This window comes from Beta vulgaris, chromosome 2 (genome assembly GCF_026745355.1).
Source record: "Beta vulgaris subsp. vulgaris cultivar EL10 chromosome 2, EL10.2, whole genome shotgun sequence".
In the NCBI taxonomy this organism is placed as follows: Eukaryota; Viridiplantae; Streptophyta; class Magnoliopsida; order Caryophyllales; family Amaranthaceae; genus Beta; species Beta vulgaris.
This window is the reverse complement of record NC_079203.1, coordinates 39,731,171-39,753,177: the sequence shown is the minus strand read 5'-3', so window position 1 is coordinate 39,753,177 and position 22,007 is coordinate 39,731,171. Positions and strand designations below refer to the sequence as shown.

The 22,007-nt window shown below is 35.2% G+C and overlaps 1 protein-coding gene across 1 annotated transcript; it reads left to right on the top strand.

The window, feature by feature from the left end:
- The first annotated feature begins 14,017 nt into the window (after positions 1–14,017).
- Positions 14,018–21,352, top strand: LOC104886673 (elongation factor Tu, mitochondrial). Its single transcript, XM_010671143.3, has 12 exons — positions 14,018–14,301; positions 15,303–15,378; positions 15,621–15,713; positions 15,811–15,885; positions 16,600–16,704; positions 17,194–17,284; positions 17,407–17,612; positions 18,245–18,328; positions 18,433–18,498; positions 18,583–18,645; positions 19,813–20,053; positions 21,022–21,352. The coding sequence occupies exons 1-12, from the start codon at positions 14,111–14,113 to the stop codon at positions 21,090–21,092; spliced, it is 1,362 nt and encodes a 453-aa protein (XP_010669445.1). The 5' UTR covers positions 14,018–14,110; the 3' UTR covers positions 21,093–21,352.
- Positions 21,353–22,007: the final 655 nt, after the last annotated feature.

Sequence of the window (22,007 nt, the reverse complement as noted above, 5' to 3'; positions counted from 1 at the left end):
GTATTAGAAGCTTGAGTATGGCACCACGTGGTAGCGTTCCTTGGATAGGAACGCCTTTTAATATATTTGTATAGATAGATTACTCATTTCCTTAATTTTGTAGGATATTTTTTTGTAGGATATTGCTATCTTACTAGCATACCGATCCCATCCTACCCACGCTCACCGATTCAAAGTAGGATCCTTGGCTACCTTTGGCCCTATACATAAGTGAGGTATGTATGTTTAGTGTGACCCCTGTCTCTTTTTCTATTTGCACTCTCATATTAGGTGATATGCTTCAAATGTATTTTTACATGCTATGCAGATTACAAGTGTCATTTTCCATTAAAAAGTTACAATGGTTTTATACTAAAGCTGATCACTACCCCGAATAGCATGCAGAACTTAAACTATTTGATTTGAATTAGTGCATGTGCATACAATATTGGAATTGATATATATGGCATGTTAATTGTTTAGATATGGACAAAAGTTGGATTTCAAGTAAGCGTACTTCCCCTGAATTTCGCCAAGGAGTTGAGGATTTTATTCTTTCTGCACTTACACATAGAAAAGGATAAAAAACGTGTTGTCCTTATAAGACTTGTGGTAATATGCGTAAGGTGTCTACGGAAGATGAATTGTGAGGGCATATATTTTGCAAGTGAAAGTATTGGGTCAGACCGTCTGATCCAAACATTTGGTCAGACGGGCTGGCCCAAGTTCATTAAAACCCCTGCAAAAACCTTCAAAAAAAAAAATCATCAATGGCAACTCTCACATCTTCCAATCTCTCTCCAACTTACACTCCTTTCTCAAAACCCATTGTAAGAATAGTAACTTGAATGGTGCCTTGAAGGTGTTTGGTAGAATGCGTGAAGAAGGAATGACATAAGGCTAACTTTGAATGGACATATCTCTCAATCTATAAATGATTTTGAGGTGATTCAAAGTGGAGGTGATAGCTTGTTCCGAGAGCTTTCCAACGATAGGTCATATATTCCCGATTCCGATAAGAAACGCAGAAGTTATAGCTGTTTTAAGTCTCGCCCGATCGGGTTGGGCGAGGGACCCGATCGGGCCCGCAACGATTTGCTGGCAGCGTGTTTTGTGGCTCGCCCGATGGCATCGGGCCATCTTGCCCGATCGGGCGGCAGGCCGAATTACGACACGGGCGTTCGTTGCCCGATCGGGCCCGGGAGCAAAATTCTTCGAGCATTAAGCGCCCAATCGGGCGGGTCTCGCCCGATCGGGCGGCTGACCGGATAACGCAGAAACGCGTTTTCTGAATGGGGGTATAAATATGTATTTATATCTTAGGGTTTTAGACAACGAATTAGTCTCTATTCTCTCTGTAATCTGGTTTTCCTCACATAATAAAATATTCTCTCTCTCTGCCGTGGATGTAGCCAAATTGGTGAACCACGTAAATCTGTTGTCTGTTTTTATCGCTTTTTGCATTCATAATTTGTTTCTCTCTCACGTCCGTTATAACAAATTGGTATCAAGAGCTTTGGTGTTCGATCTGTGTGAGAAAGATGTCTGGGGTGAATGTCAAAATCGATAAATTTTCTGGGAGGAATAGTTTTAGTCTGTGGCAGATCAAGATGCGGGCTTTACTGAAGCAACAGGGGTTGTGGGCACCGTTGGCAAAGAAAGCAACGGAATTCAGTACCGCTGAGATGGCCGTTCTGGAGGAGAAGGCTCATTCAACGATTATGCTGTGTCTGGAAGATGACATAATCACTGAAGTCGCGGAGGAGGAAACCGCATCTGGTCTGTGGTTGAAATTAGAGAGTTTGTACATGACAAAATCTCTAACCAACAAGTTGATGATGAAACAACGTCTGTTCAGCCTGCGTATGCAGGAAGGTACGTCTCTAAGGGATCATCTAGATAAACTGAATACTATCTTGCTAGATCTGAGAAATATTGATGTTAAAGTAGATGATGAGGATGCTGCTTTAATATTGTTGGTATCTTTGCCTATATCATATGAGAATTTTGTGGATTCCTTTATTGTTGGTAAAGATAGTCTGTCGTTAGAAGAAGTAAGATCTGCTCTGCATACTAGAGAGATTCGTCATAAGGCGTCTGGTACAGGTACAGGCGATCAGGCTGCTGGATTAGTAGCCAGTAGTAATGGACAGGAGAATTCGGGGAAAAAATCCAGGAAACCTTTTCTAGAGGTCCTAAATCTAGTGATGTCTGTAATTACTGTAAGGAAACGGGGCATTGGAAAAGGGAGTGTCCTAAGAAAAAGAAGCAGGAGGACAAGAATGAAGGTTCTGCTTTTGGCAGAAACTGGAGGTGATTCTGAGGAAGATCTGGCCCTAGTAGCTAATAGCCAGTCACATTGTCAGGATGTGTGGGTTCTTGATTCTGGGGTATCTTGTCATATGTGTTCGCGCAGGGAGTGGTTTATGAACTATAAACAGGTTGATGGAAGTGTTACTATGGCCAACAGTGAGGTCTGTAAGACAGTTGGTATAGGGTCCATCAGAATTAGGACATGTGATGGCAAAGTTTGTACTTTGAATGATGTTAGGCATGTTCCACAGGTCACAAAGAATCTGATTTCACTTAGTCTGTTAGACAAGAAAGGGTTCAGTTTCAAAGGTGAAGGTGGAGGGTTGTATGTCTACAGGGGTTCGAAGATGATTCTGAAAGGGGTTAAACGGGAGACATTGTATGTGTTGCAAGGGTCTACGTTATCTGAGTCTGGGGTTGCTACATTGGCTGTTTGTGATAGTGTTGAGAAACAGGTGGAGCACAGAGGCACTCTAGGTTGGAGTGGTGGTTCACGTCAGGGAGAAATCTGTCAACACTCACAATCTGAATCTGAAATTCCGTGTTCTTCGTCATCAAAGTTGGGTCAGTCAAACTTGACTCCTGGTCAGCATGAAATCTTTGGGAACTCTCCCAAAGGGACGGTTGTGAAGACATGGTGGGTTTTGCACTGTATGTCGGAGAGGTGAATATTTTTGGGCCGTCCAAGGAAGGTGTTACTTGTGCTAGGAAAGAGTATAAGAAACACATCTGTTCGAATCTGATTCCACAGGGTAAGTTCAAGGTTGCTTGGACTTACAACTGTTCGTGATTGTTAGTTGCCCTCTTGGGGCAATTCTGGGGTCTTAGGGACTAATCTGGTCTGGTTGTCTGTTGGGACAAATCTGGTGTAGGGAGTTCTGGCGTTGTGATCAATGCATCTGTTTTCTGGCTTATTGTGAGAGGATTCAAGTTAAGGTGGAGATTTGTAAGAATAATGACTTGAATGGTGCCTTGAAGGTGTTTGGTAGAATGCGTGAAGAAGGAATGACATAAGGCTAACTTTGAATGGACATATCTCTCAATCTATAAATTATTTTGAGGTGATTCAAAGTGGAGGTGATAGCTTGTTCCGAGAGCTTTCCAACGATAGGTCATATGCCCGATTCCGATAAGAAACGCAGAAGTTATAGCTGTTTTAAGTCTCGCCCGATCGGGTTGGGCGAGGGAGCCCGATCGGGCCCGCAACGATTTGCTGGGCAGCGTGTGTTTGTGGCTCGCCCGATGGCATCGGGCCATCTTGCCCGATCGGGCGGCAGGCCGAATTACGACACGGGCGTTCGTTGCCCGATCGGGCCCGGGAGCAAAATTCTTCGAGCGTTAAGCGCCCGATCGGGCGGCTGACCGGGTAACGCGGAAACGCGTTTTCTGAATGGGGGTATAAATATGTATTTATATCTTAGGGTTTTAGACAACGAATTAGTCTCTATTCTCTCTGTAATCTGGTTTTCCTCACATAATAAAATATTCTCTCTCTCTGCCGTGGACGTAGCCAAATTGGTGAACCACGTAATTCTGTTGTCTTTTTTTATCGCTTTTTGCATTCATAATTTGTTTCTCTCTCACGTCCGTTATAACACCCATCTTCCCCCAAACCCCTTTCACTACCCTCCTCTCTCTCTCTCTCTCCTCTAAATGGACTCCCCAAATTGTCACAATACACTAGCTCAAATGATAACAATTCAATCCAATATGCAACAAGAAAACAGAGAAATGAAAGAGAAGCTAGAAAGAGTAACTGAAGAGAATGTAGCTCTGAAGAACCAACTTGAAGAATCAAAGCAGACCATTGAGAGCTTACAAAGGGAGCTAGAATCTCTCAAGGAAGCAAATGGGAATATTGAGGAACACGTTGAAAATCAGAGGTTAATCAATGAAGATCTCGATACACAGTATACAGTTGCAAAAGCTAAGCTAAATGAAATTCTCCATAAATTACCAACCTTAGAGGTAGAATTGGAGGATAAGAATAACTGTTGCGAAGAATTAGAAGCAACGTGCCTTGAACTTCAGCTTCAGCTTGAAACGTAAGAAGATATATTCCTTTTGCAGGTTCATTTAACTTCTTTCATTTAGAAGTAAGTTGCTTTCATTTAGATGTAAGTTGCTTTCATTTAGAACTTTTTTTCTTTCGTTTAGTCGAATTTTTCTTTTCAATTAGTCGAATTTTTCTTTCAGTTCGTTGGTCTATTCTTTCAGTTGGTTGGTTTTTTCTTTTAGTTGGTTGATTTTTTCTTTCAGTTGGTTACCTTATTCTTTCAGTTAGTTACTTTATTCTTTTAGTTGGTTCCTTTATTCTTTTAGTTGGTTCCTTTATTCCATTGTGTCAGACCAACTGAACAAATATTGAAACCAACTGAAAAAAATCGAAACCAACTGATTTTTTTTTTGAAACCAACTGAAAAAAAATTGAAACCAACTGAAAGTCGTCCGACCAAAGATTATGGTCGGACGGTCTGACACAATACCTTCTCATTTTGGAATGGGTTTTCCAAAAATTATACAAAATGGATATGGATGAGGAAGGGGAAACAGGTACCGAGAATCGTAGTAACCAAGACCATGTAGTGGACTTAAATACTCACCATGGTATGAAAATGAGGTGTTGGATATGTATTATGTGAACAAGATGTCACTAGATGGTGATACTACTTTGCCTTCAAAGAGGAGAAGCTTTCTTGTTCACTTCCGCAAGAGTTGGAATAGATAGTGTGCAAGTAAAAGGACATATATCCATGTAAATTTTAGATCATAAGAGCACCATTACTCATGAGTGAAAATAAAGATCAAGTTGATGATTGAGAAAAAAGTGCTCTTAATCACATTTGAAAAAAAGATCATGAGGTGAATGGAAGTGATTGGGGAAAAAAATGGGTTGGGGTGAGTGAAATGATGATCATGCGTGGGAGTGGGACCCACTACCTGATCTGACGAAAATTAATTTTTTTTGGCTTTCCCCTAGCCAAAACGCGTCGTTTTGGCTTGGGGAAAGCCAAAAAAATTGACTTTAGTCAGATTTTCTGACGCGCGCTTCAAAATTTGACACTTGTCAAATTCTGACAGGTGAGAGAAATAATACAATTATAAATACTAGTTTTAGGCCCGTGCACAATGCACGGGAACTATTTAGTATAATAGCAATGTTTATATATCAGCTACAATGAAAACGTGTAAACGATTCTTACGTTAACTTGATAAAAAAAACTCTGTGTTTAAGAGATATACACCTTTATATTAATTATAAAGTTGTTTAACATATACATGATACTGATATGTTTTGGAAGACTTCTTTTTAGTGCAAAACGAAATTTATTAAGAAGTTACTTCCTCCGTTCTATTTCTATAATATTGCAAAATGAGATTTTTACACTATCCATTCACCATCATAACCTTTCACTATATATTATGATTTTTATGTCAGGAAAAATATTGTCATGTGGGTCTTGTTAGATTCGTCTCGATATATACTTCAGAATATCAATTTTGTATAATTTTACTAAAAATAATTAAAGATATTAATAGTTAAAATAGTGTATTAGCAAACGTGAAAACTCAATTGTTGCAGTAGAAAAAGAACGGAGGTTGTATAACATAGTCATAAGCAAAGCCAACAACACCTTATGTTGAGATGACAAAGGTAAATTAATGATCTCAACTGCTTCAAAAAGGGAGAAAATTTGCACGAACTTGGTCTTATCCTAGTAACCACTTAGGGTCAATTGTCTTAGAAACCCTCTCCACATTACAGTCTTCATTTTTTACTCGAAATGGCCTTAAAGTGTTAGACTTCCATGTTCTTTCTCATAAATTAGTACTATTAGGCAATTTTTACTCGTGACTGAGAAATGGCTACATAAAATTAGCCATGACTAAGAACTGGTCTCGGGAGATACAAAGCTACCATGTGATAGGGATTGTCCTTGACTTTTAACACATGGTCGAAAAAACTGTCTTTTTTGAAACATCATAAGAAATTTTGTTCCAACTGACGGAATAAGTACCATATGGGGTATAAATACCTTATTCCCCGTTGCTAACTGAAATACCACAATTTCGATGAATATTGTATCATACCTTATTCCAAATTGTGTGTATTTTTTAAACATCATAAGAAAATTTTGTTCCAACTGACGGAATAAGTACCATATCATGGGGTATAAATACCTTATTCCCTGTTGCTACCTGAAATTACCATCATTTCGATGATATATTGTATCATACCTTATTCCCCGTTCCATCTGACGTAATGAGTATCATACGGGGTTTCCCACTTTACTTTTTTGCCTAAATACCTTATTCCCCGTTGCTACTTGAAATAATCCTTACTCATTAGTTTCTTCCTAAAAACAATTTTAGAATATATTAAGCCACCACAATTTTAATATTAAGAATAATTTAGAAAATGATAATTTTGTATAGTAAACAAATATAAATACACAATACTTGTATAATGTCTGTGTGTTATATAAGTTCTCCATATATTTCCATTTCAATATTATCTTTTACATCAAAGAAAAAAGAAGCTGTCAAAACAAAGTGCATAGGCAAATTAACAACTTTTCTAATTCGATAACTTCTAATCTTTCAACAACAGTTTTACTGTCTTATAGACCAACTAAAATTGAATACTTATAAATCCCTCTTTTGATATATAAGCTTGATATATAATTAACTCATTTTGTTGATTCACCTTCTCAATTAGTGTCTCGAAGCTCATTAAAGAAAGCTATATTTATAATTTAAGCACATGGCCATGTTGCACTCTCTCTGCTAATCCTTTATTTTAGAATTTTAATATAAAATGGGCCAAATTCAAAGTGTACATTTTCTTTAAAAATGATATTAATATCAAGCATAAGTTCATAAGTGGATGTATTTATATTTTTTGTTTCATTTGAATGTAAGAGCGTGGAAAAATTTTGAGTGATCCTAAGGTTAACCCTCTTAGATACAATAAAATAATAATAGTAATATATATATATATATATATATATATATAATAAATTGGAGAGAGAACAATCATAAAATTAATGTCTGAATGTACTCTTGGCCAAGGAAATTTCAATAATTAGAGGGTTGGCAACCCGTTGGATCACCTAATCATCTAAATTTTTTCGAACTTATATCGTCATAGTTTGTCAAAATAAGTTGAAGTGAACCGACCCTTATATGTTGGTTTTCACTTTTTTACCTAATTTAATTTCTTGTTTCATATATTGTCTCTTGTCTTACTTCTCTCACTTTAAGGGACTGTTCTCCCCAGCTTATTTTCAGTTCAGTTCAATTCCTAAATTGTTATCATTACTATTAGTTACAATTTAATTCAGTTCAGTTCAATTCAGTTCAGTTGGTGAGATGTTTTGAAATTGTGGGTATGTAATATTTAATGGGTTTAACATAATGTTTGTGAATACTTATGGTTATAGAGCTGGTATTAGTCCTTTCTTTGCCTAAATTATAGCAATTATAAAACAATCAATTTCCTAATTAGTAGATATAAAACCGGTAACTATTGGATAAAAAAAACTTCTCATAAAATGATCTAGAAAAATTGTTGAACATCCTTCAGCACAGGCATGTATCTCAAAGAAAAAAAAAAGAGAGAAAAAGAGTAAAACATCTTTGCATGCATGTGTATATACTTGCAAGGATTTATAATACAATCATTCAATTGTGTGTAACTAAATTTCCTTAAAGAATTTTAAAAAAAATCAATGAAATCATTTTAATAGGATTGACACGTGGCTTTGAATTGTGTATATATTCTTGCACGGATTTATAATACGGTCATTCAATTGTGTGTAACTAAATTTTCTTAAACAATTTCAGTATCAAATCTAAAATCATCCTGCAAATATTTTTCAACTTCAAAAAGAGTAGCTGAATGGAATATTTGACAGGAAAGGAAAAACCTTGGAAGATTTGCTTAAGTGGAGATTTCCTTCCAGTGAGGAATCTTACTTTTACCGCCCAAAATCACGGATATATCTTCAACTTAAGGAAATTGGAGGTTTCCTAAAGCATTCAATGACTGATTTTCAAAATTTGGGAAACTAATAATAAAGGAATCAAACATAATCATTTTAATGGAATGTGACACATGGCATCTATTTCATTACTCTATGAATGTGAGGTGAATTGTGAGAGCAGAATTTCTATGAGGCTGTCACGTAGGCTAATTTTTTCTTGCTTTAATATTATATATGATTAAAAATGCAATATCTTACAAAATACAAAGCGAAAAAAAATAAAAAAAAAATACTGATGGCTCTATTTTTCAGAGATCTACAATTAGAGACCCATTTTGTAATATTTTGGATAAATTTTTTTCTAGCTATTTACTAATTTTCTATAATTTTGCTTATTTTATATGAAATATGTTCCACTTTTACACTTTTAAAAAAAATAAACAATATTTTTGTACATTTAATTTAGTTAATGCTAAAAATGCTAATTATGTATTTATAAATTAATTTTTTTTATCAATTAGTAATGAATATTTAATATTATTAAAAAGTAAATAATAAAAATATTATATAATGACGATGGGGGTGATGAGAGAGAAAAAGTAGTTGGGTGGGGTAAAAAAGTATTCCCTCTGTTTTTTTTTTATCTTTCTCACTTGGAATCTTGACACTATTCATACATAGAGAGAATCTTCTCAAATGTTCTCAATTTATAAGAAAAAACATAGTCATGTGGGGTCTTGTTTGATTCGTCTCAATTAGTACTTTATTAATATTCAATCGTTATAATTTTTACTAATATATAATGAAAGTTATTTAAGTTTTAAAACGTGCATTGGAAGACGCGCACAGAAAAGTAGGAATGATAAAAAAAACAGAGGGAGTAGTTGAGTAGGTAAAAGTAGTCGGGATGATTGAAAAATAGTTCATGGTTAATATTTATAATCGATCCTAGATTATTTTTCATCCCGAATAAATATTGCATAGCATATCTGGCCACACAACAACGAAGCCACCACATGGCAACACCTTTGCAAACCCACTGCAGCCAACCACTATCTCTACAAACCCACTGCATACCACAATTGCATAAAATAATAGTTTGTAGCAATATAGAAGTATTGGATTCAAATTAAAGTTAAGTTTCATCTTGCATTTTGTATTAGCTAGGTAATGTTGGATTTGAGCAAGTTATAGGACTTAGGGTGATCTCCAATTATAAGGAGAGTGTTCATATAAGTGGAATTGTGTATTTGAGCAAGTTATCAAACTTGGATGATCTCTAATATAGGAGAGGTGCTGCCGAATTTTCTGAGAAACCCCTCCCCTTCAAAAGCAAATTACACTTTGATGCTTAAACTATGATATTATTGTTTTGATGTTTTGAATTTATCAGACTTGGCAAGTCAACAACAAAGGACATCGCAAATCTCTAAAATGGAAAGAAGTTTTAGTAAGATTGCACTTGATTATTTTTATTATTATTTTATTTATATATTTATTATTAGTGCTTTCGTTTAATGTGGCATTATATTTGTGTCTTAGTGTTCTCGACATCGAAAAAGTGGAATGTGTCTATTACATCATGAAGTACATGTATCAAATAGTTTTACTTGGATTTCAAAGTATTGGTAATCTCTATTCAAATTTACTAAGTGTGCATTATTTTGTTTGAGTACATATATTTTCTTCAAACCCGTGTTCTCAAGAGGAGATTGACAATGTTCGAGAAAAATGGAGTAGATATTTCATTAGTAGTTGTTTGTAATCTTTTTTCACAGTATGTAGATATAAATAACTTGAAAATTTGTAGTTTAATTCTATTGGCTACATTGTCACTTATACGCTCCAACATTTTCGAGTTGTTGGACCAACATGTTTTTTTAAGTTAATAAAGTCAACTTTTTGGGATTATGCAGTTTTTTGCATTGAGTGATATTGTTGCATTACAATTTATTGTTTTTGGGATGAAATTATTTATATTAGCAAAAATAAAAATCAAAAATAAAAAATAATTTAGGTGTCGCCTCCACGAACAAGTGACTCGATAGCAGACTAAAATACTATAGAATCAAATTTTAGGTGTCGCCTCTGATTATTACAGGCGACTCCTAATAGTTGCATAATTTTTTAAAAGATATCTTCCGTGTCACCTTTTATATGATAGGTGACTCAAAATGATTAATAAACTATTAAAAATACTATAGAAAATAGTTTTTGTGTCACCTATATATTTTAAAGGCGACTCGTAAAGGTTTACTAGTTCTTTTCTTTTTAAAAAATATATCTTCCATGTTGCCTATATGCATAATAGGCGACTTAGTATAATTAAAAGTTTTTATAATAATTCAAAAAAATTATTCGTGTCGCCTACAAACATCAGAAGCGACTCATAATGGTTTATTAATTTATTTTTGTAAAAAAAATATATCTTTCATGTCGTGTCTTACATGAAAGGCGACTTGCATAATAGCATATGTGTTGCTTTAAAGGGGCGCGCTAAAACTCCTAGTTTTAGAGTCAGTAGTTTCAGAGTCACCTCTTAGGCGACTCTATAAGCAATTTGGAGGCGACTCATAAAGGTGTTTTTCTAGTAGTGTTACTAAAGTTTTAATCACTAAATCAAGTAATCTTGGATGATATCGATCATTTATTAATGAATGAAAACTGTAATTAATCTGGATGTAATCAGATCCTAAAAACTAGTTAAAAAGTCTTTTATAGTACTTCTCTGATTCTCTTTATTATTTTTTTAATCTATGGTTATAACCTATAAGTTATTTTGTATTGAGATAAGATATTGTTATTTACTTCTAGTAGTAGCAGTTTTAGCCTTTTTTTTTTTTTACATCAAAATAACGTACAATAATGTAAGGAACAAAGGAACACGAGTAAAAGTTGCATGAAAATATCATAGCAAATGCAAAATGCAAAATGAAACATGTAATAGTTGTCCATGACTTCATATCTGTTTTCAATATTGCCAAGTCTTAAATTTTGTATGATAAGTGACTGGCAATACAAATAAAAATAGTCATTTCATACTTTCACGCCTTTGTTTATTTTTATGTTATTGTCATTTTGTCTAGTTCATTTCATATTATATATTCATACTAATGAACTTAAAATATTCTTGATAGTCTTCTTTTTTTATTTTTTTTTATACTTATGCTTATCTCCATTATATAAAGGAGGGGGGAGCAATGGTATCCTCTTTTGAAATACCTATTTTGCCCCCCTTTCCTTTCTAAATTACAAAAGGAATGTCAAAATCAAAATCGACACTCAAAGAAAACTACCGGAAATTAATTTACAAGACTCATTCACAAATCATTTGAAAGAAGAAACTTTAAAAATCACTCATACAATTGAGAAGATCACGTTATAAAAATCACTCATACAATTGAGAAGATCACGTTATAAAAATCACGCAAATCACTCAAATAATCAGGAAACTTTATTAAAACTTAAAATTAACATACAAACTAAAACTAATAACCTAGAACGTTAATACATACAAAAATATTTACAAAAATTTACTTACAAATCACTATTCTTAAGAACCATTCACAATTAATGGTGGGTCATGACAAAAAATAGAGGTGTATTTGTAGTGAAATCAGAATTTAAAAGTTAGAAAAGGAAAAAAATTATTTACTTTTTTATAGTGTTTTCTATATATAATGAAACTTTTACATATATTTAGACCTATCTTTTTGTATTATATAATAACGATTAATCATCAAGGTAAAAAGGTTTATGCAAAATATCATTCAAGAAATAAAGTACAACATATCTCTATTATATAAGGAAAGGGAGGAGCTATGATGTCCCCGAATGAAGAGACTATGTTACCCCCTTCCCGTTCTAAATTACAAATTCACTTACAAATAAAGGGGGCTTCAAAAAAATACCAAAAATGTAATTTAACATCACTCACAAGTCAACTAAAATCATAAAATTGCATAATTTACGTTACGCAAATCACTAAAATGAGGAAACTTTACAAAAACTAAAAAATTCACTTACAAACTACAACCTATGAAAAAATTGACTTGAAATCAAAGTGTCTACTTTCTTTACAATTTATGAAGTACTCCCTCCGTTTCATATTAATCTACACACTTTGACATTTTACACTATTCACAAATTACACTTTGACTTTCGTTTGTGATTTATACGTGAATAAAAACATAGTCATGTGGGATCTTGTTAGATTCGTCTTAATATGTATTTTATTAATATGTACTTTTTATAATTTTTACAAATACAAAACTAAAGATATATGTCTTCAAAGTTTTACATTGGCATGCGTGAAAAGTGTAAGTGTGTAGATTAAAATGAAACGGAGGGAGTAGTACTTAATTCAAAAATCAACTAAAAAATTATAATATTAGAAATCATAAATAAATTCAATAAAATTTCTATTTTGTTCATAGAATTTAACTTTGAAAAGTAAAAGAAAAAAAAAGAATGGTAAGAGACTTAAGTGACAGAAACTAAACCAATCAAATTTTGCAACTAAAAACAATTATACTTCGTATGTCTAATGTTCAAATTTTGACTCTTATGCCGAAGAAAATCAAGTTTCTGTTTCGAAAAAAATTCAAGCTCGCATCGCGTGCAAAAAATTCTAGTAAGTTTTTATGCATAGGGATATGACAAAGTTCTATATATATTAAGTAGCAAACTTGGGTAATAAAAAGAAAGTTCTTTTCACCAAATACCCCTGAATCTCAGAAAATTCACCGGGTACCTTTTCACTTTTCAAAACTGCTACGTACCTTCGAGTTTCATGGTAACACATCAAAATGTCCTTAATGACTAACTACAGTTAGCTCGGTTACAATTAGCTTTGTTAGTCATTAACCTAAAATTTGAAAAGCCCATAATTAACCTCACTTTCTCCTTAACCCATAACCCTAACGTATTGGTACTCGTTTTGTGGGCTTCTCGAACTTCATGCCCTTAAAGGATCGTCGGTGGTGTCCGTTCTTTCAAAAAATATCGTTTTGGCGGTAAAGTTGACCATTTAAGATTGCCTCAAGAAGAGCAGAATACTGTTGTGTTGGTACTCGTTTTGATGCGCTTCTCGACATTCGTGCCATTTAAGGATCGTCACGTGTTCTTTTATTCAAAAAAATTGTTTTGGTGGTGAAACAGGTCTTCAGAGTTCGTTTTGCCAAAGTGTGCCCAAAATACAGACGTATTGGTACTCTTTTGATGGGATTCTCGAAATTTGTGGCCCTTAAGGGTCGTCGGTGGCGTCTGTTTTTTTCAAAAAAAAGTCGTTTTGGCTGTAAAATCGGACGTTTAAGATCACATCGAGAAGTGTTCCCAAAATATCATTATATTGATACTCATTTTGATGGAATTCTCGAAACTCATGCCCTTTAAGGGTCACTGGTGTTGCCCATTTTCTCCAAAAAAAAGTCGTTTTGACATTGAAATATAGGGTTTAGGCTTGGAGGGTGGAGCGAGTGGTTAGGTTAAGGAGAGATAGAGGGATTTATTAGGGTTTTAAAAAATTAGGGTTAATGAGTAAGGGAGTTAACCGTCACGAATAATTTAGGATATTTTGATATTACCATGAAACTTAAGGATATCTTGTAAAATTTCAGAACTCATGGGTGTATGGTGAAAAAACGTTAAAAGAAAGTTCAAACAATACTCGTCCAGCCCACCCAAAAGAGTGAAGACGAACCAAAAAACAAAAGCCCAAAACTCGAATTTGATTAAGCCTAAAACCCTCTCCTTCCATTTTCCTGGTGCGGCTAAAACCCTTTTTGTTTACTTCATCATCTCCAATCTCTCTCCTCCTTCAAATCGCAAAAATGGCGTCAGTAGCTCTGCGAAACCCTAACTCCAAACGATTATTACCTTACTCTTCTCACCAAATCCACTTCTACTCCTCCGTTTGTCGAGCTCTTCTTTCTCCCAGCTCCTCCATTGTCGAACAACTTTCCACAAATGACTCTTCTTCTCTCTCCTCGATGTGGCGATCTATGGCTACTTTCACACGAACGTATGTTTTCCTCTGTGTTAATGATTCTTTGATAGAAAATTTCTGTATTTTTATTTTGTTTGTGTTGAATTGATTTTGAAATGATTTGACATTTGCAGGAGAATTTAGTAAAAATGTGGAATTAATTTGAGTATTAGTGAATTTATTATGATTTATGTTCGTTGTTGTAAGATCAAGCTTAAATACTTCATTGTGATTGTTTTTTTGAAGTAGGAAATATGGCGATGTACTTTGCCTGTGTATTTCTGAAATGATTTGATCCATTTTTATAGAAAAAAGAGGAATCAGCTAGATTTTAAATGAGTTATTTTGACATTTACAGTATTTTCGCCTGCTTTAGTATGCATTATAACTTATAGTTTGAAGTTGATAGACTAATTGTTATTTGGTTATCCACACTGAAATTTCGGCTAACCGAGTAAGATGTTACCTGGAAGGCTCTTTTAATCTCTCTTTGATTTTTATAATCTGAAAAGTGGATAGTGTTTACTATCAATGTAATTTCATTGAAATAAGGATGATTGTGTGTAGTCATTCAAGATTTGATATGTTACCATTGGAGATGGATAGAGCATTCTGTTTCGAGAAATATGATACAAGTGTGTAAGAACAACTTGATGGTTGCTTACAGTTGAATTATCCGGCTTTTGAATATTTTACATTGTTTACTGAGGCATTTAATTTTGTAGCGATTTTAGTAAGAAAATTATCGTCTACATTTTAAATCATGTCTTTGGATTTTTTACTATGTTATGGCCCCATGAATTTCAGATCCATTTTTGAGTTTTCTTTATTGAATCCGATCTTCTTTCTCTCCGTAATTGTATTTTGTAAATCAACATCTTCCCACCGGTTTACAATATAGATGCATTATTTAAGTTAACTGGGCCAAGTACCTCCCTGGAGTTCAGCCCCAAGTTGTCACAGAATTCCTTTTTTGTCTCCTCTTCTAGTGTCAAAGTATAGGTCCTTAATTCGTTTGTTTTTCTTTGACAAAACAGAAAACCTCATGTTAACGTAGGAACTATTGGACATGTTGATCATGGAAAGACAACTTTGACCGCTGCAATTACAAAGGTGGGTTGATTCATTATTCTTTCCGATGGTCCAATCTTTTGATTAGCTTCATGTTTCGTTTATTACTGCCCTGGTCTCGCTGCTAATTGCTTCTTAAGGGTTGGTTTTCTTCTTCCTTTCTTTGTTTTCCTTCCCCAGTAGGTCAGCTAGGCTAGGACTTATACAGTATTGCTGAATTTTGTATTAATTCAAGATGACATTGTAATCTTTTTCTACTGAAATAGTGATCTTCACTTGGCTAGGTTTTGGCAGCAGAAGGGAAAGCGAAGGCTATTGCCTTTGATGAAATTGATAAAGCTCCTGAAGAGAAGAAGAGAGGGATCACCATTGCAACGGTTAGCTGAGTGCTTGCTTGTGTTATTTCCAATTTGTAGGTTGACTTGAAAATGGTTATGCTTCAAAACCAAAATAAACGTCTATGCTTATCTACAGGCACATGTTGAGTATGAGACTGCAAAACGACACTATGCACATGTTGATTGTCCTGGACATGCTGATTATGTTAAGGTGAGTGTTCTTTTTCCATTTTTTTTGGGGGTGGGGGTTAAAGATATTCTTTGAAAACATGTAATGCCGCACCTTAGCTATTCTGCTAGATGGTTATGACTGCAGGCCATGGAGTTCAAACTAACATGGACCATAGTTTTTCAACTAAGCCATCCTTATACATTAATAAGTAGGTTTGTGATAGTAAGTAACATAGAAGTTGTGAAGTTTGATTCTTTAGCATCTTAGCATGAGGATTCTTTTTGCAAAATCCAAACTTGTTTAAGCATCAATAGGTGTAGAAACGTTTTATGGTCTCTTCCTGGAAGTTTCATGTACTGTTTGTATATGGTCAGGACAGTTTTGTCTTTGCAGTTTGCACTTTTGCTTGCTTACCTACATCAATTATGTGTTCATTTTCTTGATGAGTTTGGTATTACCTGGAAAGGTTTTACATGGAAATCCTGTTGAAGACCATTAAATCATGGCATTTCGTGATGGATGTTTTATCATCACTGCTATTGCTTGTGGGCAGGCTGTCAGACAATGGAATGTACTTTGGTAGAGAGTTATGGAATTTGAATTTTTATTATCTACTCAATACTTTTCGATATCATAATCTGGAGGAGTTCGATTTAAGCTACCTCACTATCAGTTACCATATGTAGTGTTCAGGAATTGATTGACAAATTTTGCACAGTTGTTGTCACTTACAAAATCTTATTAATTTTTCAGAACATGATTACTGGAGCTGCTCAAATGGATGGTGGTATTCTTGTTGTATCTGCTCCTGATGGACCCATGCCACAGACAAAGGAGCATATTCTACTTGCACGCCAGGTGTGTTAAAAATGTTAATTGATGTGAGATCGTTTGCATTGGTGCAATATTTAGTGGGGTTGAATCCCTATACTTTCTCTCCATTTCACATCAGTTAAGGCATCACATATGCCTTTTTGTTTACATTATTGCACATTAGGAGGAAAATAGTCCAAACAAGCTATTAATGATTAAAATAGAGGAAGGGAAAGATGGCCGAAAAAAATTTGGGATCTGTATGGCACCTAGAGATGAAGCAGAGATGCTTGTAAGATGCGGGTTGAACAATTGTGGGATAGGGGTGTAGTAGAGAAGCTGGTTTTATGGTCTTCCTAGAGATTGATCTCCATTTGAATGAAAAAGGCCAGGAGAATGCTCCCCAGTTGCTCACACCCTAAGAGTCTTGTGCAGCATTTATCTTTTGGTCGATTCACTTCCCTTTATGATTTCTTATATTCAGATGTTAGATGTATGCCTTTTTTTTTTGACTTAGTTTTCAATTCCTTGTAGGTTGGTGTACCATCATTGGTTTGCTTTTTGAACAAAGTGGATGTTGTTGATGACCCAGAGCTAATTGAATTGGTCGAAATGGAGCTCCGTGGTAAATGTAGTCTGTTGACTATGCTAATGTAGATAGATGATGTTTTTTTTTGGTATATGTAGTAATCAATTTGTCTGGACGTTACTGTGTTTGTCTAACTTTTTATATCTGGGGATATGTAGAACTTCTCAGCTTCTACAAGTTCCCTGGGGATGATATCCCTATTGTTAGGGGCTCAGCCTTGTCTGCCTTAAATGGAACAAATGACGAAATAGGCAGGCAAGCTATTTTGAAGCTTATGGATGCTGTGGATGAATACATTCCTGACCCTGTTCGCCAACTTGACAAACCTTTCTTGATGCCAGTAGAAGATGTTTTCTCGATCCAGGTACAGAGGACTCTTGACTTTGGTCTTTCTGAAGAAATAAGAGAATTCTTAGTATGCGCTCTTGCTATGCTGTAAAATTGATGTCAGTACATGATTGAGTGGTTCAATGGAGAGAACGAGAGCTTTTAGGATCTCAAAATTTATTACTGGATCTTAATGTTGCTTGAAATTGATATTATAAACATAAAGAGCATTGGAACAGAGAATATAATCACCATCTTGGAATTATTTGGGAGGAAGAATTGTTCTTACAAACGGTGTTACTGCATGCTGGATTCTGCATTTTACCTTGAGGGGCTGACTGCCCTTGTTGGATGCTTGACATTTTAAAATGGGTATGGAGTGTGGATCCTCAAGCACTTGGCCAAAATTGTGGAGTTCTTTTATGAGATAGTCAAGTCTGACACTTGTAAGTTGTAACATGCACCTATGTCTGATATGCATTCGCAAGTCCTGGTAACACTGAATGTTGTTTGACATTGCATGTACTAGGTGATGGATATTTTTGGAGACCAACATGTTTCCTGTGAAATGTGATTGGAGAAGTCAGTTTCTGTAGACAGTATAGTTGTGAAAGGAATCACATTTGTAAATGATCAGCTGTAACCAACTCTTTTTATTCCCTGATGCAGGGACGTGGAACTGTGGTGACTGGCCGAATAGAGCAAGGCATGATCAAAGTTGGCGAAGATGTTGAAATTTTGGGTTTAATGCAGGTTATAGATGAAACTTATGTCTTATATATAATTTTGACTTGTACCAGTGGCCTAGTTGTTTTCTTCCCTTTAAACCAATTCTTGTCCTACTCTTTATATTACAGGGCGGTCCAATTAAATCTACCGTAACAGGTGTGGAAATGTTTAAGAAAATCTTGGATAACGGTCAGGTAACAGATTGAAAGTTAGTTATTGCTAAGTGACATACTTTGTCTGGTGTGTGAACTATAATTTCTGCATCTATGTTATTCTAGGCTGGTGACAATGTGGGTCTGCTTCTGCGTGGGCTGAAGAGGGAAGATGTACAGCGAGGACAGGTACATCCATTTAGTCTGGTTATTAATATCTCATTCTCGGCTATAGAGTTATTTGCATATTTTCGATCTTTTTTAACCTTTAGTTATTCCCCATAGAAATGATTATGGAAGAAAAAATATGCTCTATGCTACCTATTCGTAACTTCGAAAATATAAAATAATATTTTCGCAAAAAGAAAGTAAAATAATAAATGCATCACAAAAGGTGAATTCATAAGCTTCATTAGAAAAGCGTCTTTTTTATCTGTAATTGTATAATACAGTACACAGGAAATTGATAATGCCATCATTGATTAAAGAGAAAAAGGGCAGTATATCTAGAGCTTCAGCTACCTAGCACTTGATTGAGTTGAGCCTATAGCTCTTTCTCTTCTCACCTGTAGACCCATCGTCTACTTATATAGGCTACTGTGGTCAGATCTGGCTATCAATCCCTTCCTTCCCCGACTTTTAATTTGAATTATGGAAAAGGAAATAAAAAGGAAGAACAACTTATATTTGAATCATGATCACTTGAAAAAATTTCACACAGATGCTTCCTAACTCTCCATCTTGTCTATGCTCTTTATTCATTAATCTATTAACTGCTCTTGCTGGTTCTCTTAACTTTCCGTAGTCTCTGTAATATTAACAAGGGTAAACACCTTACAGCAGAGGTAGTGTTTCATCATCAAAAAGGCAGCTTCAAAGGAAGCTCAATCCTGCATTGAAATGTCTTTCTATCGGAGCTCTGCCACTTTAATGCTACCTCAGTTTCTTGTTAGCTGCAATGTTTGCTATTCAGTATTCAGTGTCTCCAACATACATCTTGATCACTAATGTTTTATTTACATATAAGTGTAAACTTGGTCAATGTTAATAAAATAAAATTTGACCTCCAAAACAAATGTTGTCTTTGGTAAAAGAACCGGAGGAAGTAGTTATTTTGTTTCGCTTCCCCTATAATTCAGATCTTAGTTTTAAAGAGCACGTCTGGGAGTTAGGTGAACTCAGGCGATAGCAAAATTGCTTTAGCTGACCTCAGCAACCTAGGATGGGTGCAGGTCAGCGCGTGCCTCAGGCTGCCTTGGGGAGGCGCAAGGCATTGAGCATTGACAAACAACAGATTGTGCATGAGAATAGATTATTAAGTCTCTAGTCTTACATTGGCTTTGTTGGTTACTTTAGGTGGTTGCTAAACCAGGAAGCACTAAAACATTCAAAAAGTTTGAGGCAGAGATATATGTTCTCACCAAGGATGAAGGTGGGCGTCATACAGCCTTCTTTTCCAACTACAGACCTCAGTTTTATTTGAGAACAGCAGATGTTACTGGCAAAGTTGAGTTGCCAGAGAATGTGAAGATGGTGATGCCTGGTGACAATGTGACTGCTACTTTTGAATTGATATCTGCTGTCCCTCTTGAACCAGGTATGTGTAGCTCTTCCTTACTATTACATAAGTGAAAAGCATGCTGTTGGTTTTGATCCAAAGATGTATTCATAAGTTTTGAATTTTGATCTGTGAAATTGCTTGTTTTTTCTCGTTTTTATAAGGCTACATCATGTTCCCCCAAGGTCATAGACATTCTGCTGTTGTAGAATAAGTCTTATCAATTGTAGTGGGTTTTTGTTTGAAGAAGTGTAAAGGTAGTAAAACTCTTGAGAATGATTTGAGTTATTAAGATAAAAGTAGTGAGAGGCCCGAGCAATTCGCAGGTTATTAATATATTCGTTAAGATCTTGTTAGATGCATCTCACTCTATATTTTCGTTAATTGTAACGTTCATTTTTTTTTACTTTATTGATAATTAAAGATATCAAATTGCTAAAATTCTGTTGTGAAGTGTGAAAGTCAAGTATGCAAGTCCAACACACACAGCACTCCTCTCCCTAGCTAACGAAAAAGGATGGAAACATGCTCTCTCCCCCATCTTCCCTTCCTCTCTCTGATATTTTCGGGTAGAAGAGGTTTTTTCTTGAGTTTGGAGAGTTTTCTCACTGTATGAAGCTTGAGATCTTTTCTTGGAAGTAGTAGCTTAGTAGGTAGGGGCGTAGGGCTGATCTGCGACTATGATAAAATGAAACTAACAAAAATAGTCTCTTGTTTTAAAATGTGACATAATTTGTCACGGCTTACATCCTTGGAAGTCTAAAGGGGGACTTAGGCTTTCGTAGAAAGAAGATATATTGTGATATTTGATTTCGAATACAGCATTAGCTGACAAGGTCAATTGGGAATTTTGCCCTACGCCACCTGTGGCGGATAGGGCATAACTAACTTTCCACAATGCTCTAGTATGAAAACTATTATTGTTCTAGTACAGATGTTTGGTTCTGCTCTTTGGTTTTGTCTTCACCATTTGCTTAGACAGCTCTGAACTCCTTATCTGCAAACAGGGCAAAGATTTGCTTTGAGGGAGGGAGGTCGAACAGTCGGTGCTGGTGTGGTTTCAAAAGTTATCAGCTAAAATTGCTACCATTGAACATAAAGGAAGTTCGTGATTGCAATGCGATTTACACCAGGGATACTGTGTTTTTGAAGACGGGTCTGATTTCTTGTACTTTTGAATTGACATGCAGAGTAAGATGTAGGAATTATTTAAAAGGAAATAGAGTTGATTTCTTTATCAAGCAAATTGCTCACTTTGTAGTTCATAATAAACACTCATCATTCAACCTCTTTGATGGTTGAGTACATAATTTTCTTGGAGTTGCATATTTCTTACCATTTTCCTTGTTATCAACCCCACTCATATTCGCATATCATTTATTGAAAGATATCCATATACGACTTGTTTCTGAAGTTTTGGCATGTTTGTTTTCACAAATGAAACCAAAAATCAGATACTCTTACCTCTTGGTGTCCTCCAATACTTCTTGGTTTCATCGAGTACTGCAGTTAGGCCGCTGGAATGTCGTTGAATTCCTCTAGGAGCATGTGTTCAATAGTAATGGCTCAATGGTGAGCGAAATCAGGAACTATATAAGATAGAAATGGTTGCAGTCATGTAGAATTATTTACGTCATACCGCATTTGGAACTTTGTGTTGTGTTAGAACTATAATGGATGTTGTGTCTGAACTATAGTAGATGTAGGTTTCCTTTTATTAAACATGTGAGGTGTGTAAGCAATTCTAGCGATCTGGATCTAAGAAACCCCATGGTACTTGTGGGCTAGCGTGTAACGGAATCATACTGCTTTGTTTCGTGGTGGTCGTAGGGTTGGGTTTTGATTAGCGTGGTGTACGCAAATCCTGCATCGAAATGTCGCCTGTAGTATAATTTATCTCTGAGGGGAAGATGATATGGTTTATGGTACTAATTATGAGCATCAGCAAATGTTTAGGAACACAATTTATTGCCTGTAAACTGTTTTCATATAA

Bases quoted from the DNA above. Each gene is read 5' to 3' on its own strand.
- LOC104886673 (XM_010671143.3), top strand. From the start codon at position 14,111: ATGGCGTCAGTAGCTCTGCGAAACCCTAACTCCAAACGATTATTACCT. The intron at 14,302-15,302 runs GTATGTTTTCCT...TTGACAAAACAG, and splicing joins ATGGCTACTTTCACACGAAC to AAAACCTCATGTTAACGTAG. The intron at 15,714-15,810 runs GTTAGCTGAGTG...GCTTATCTACAG, and splicing joins GAGGGATCACCATTGCAACG to GCACATGTTGAGTATGAGAC.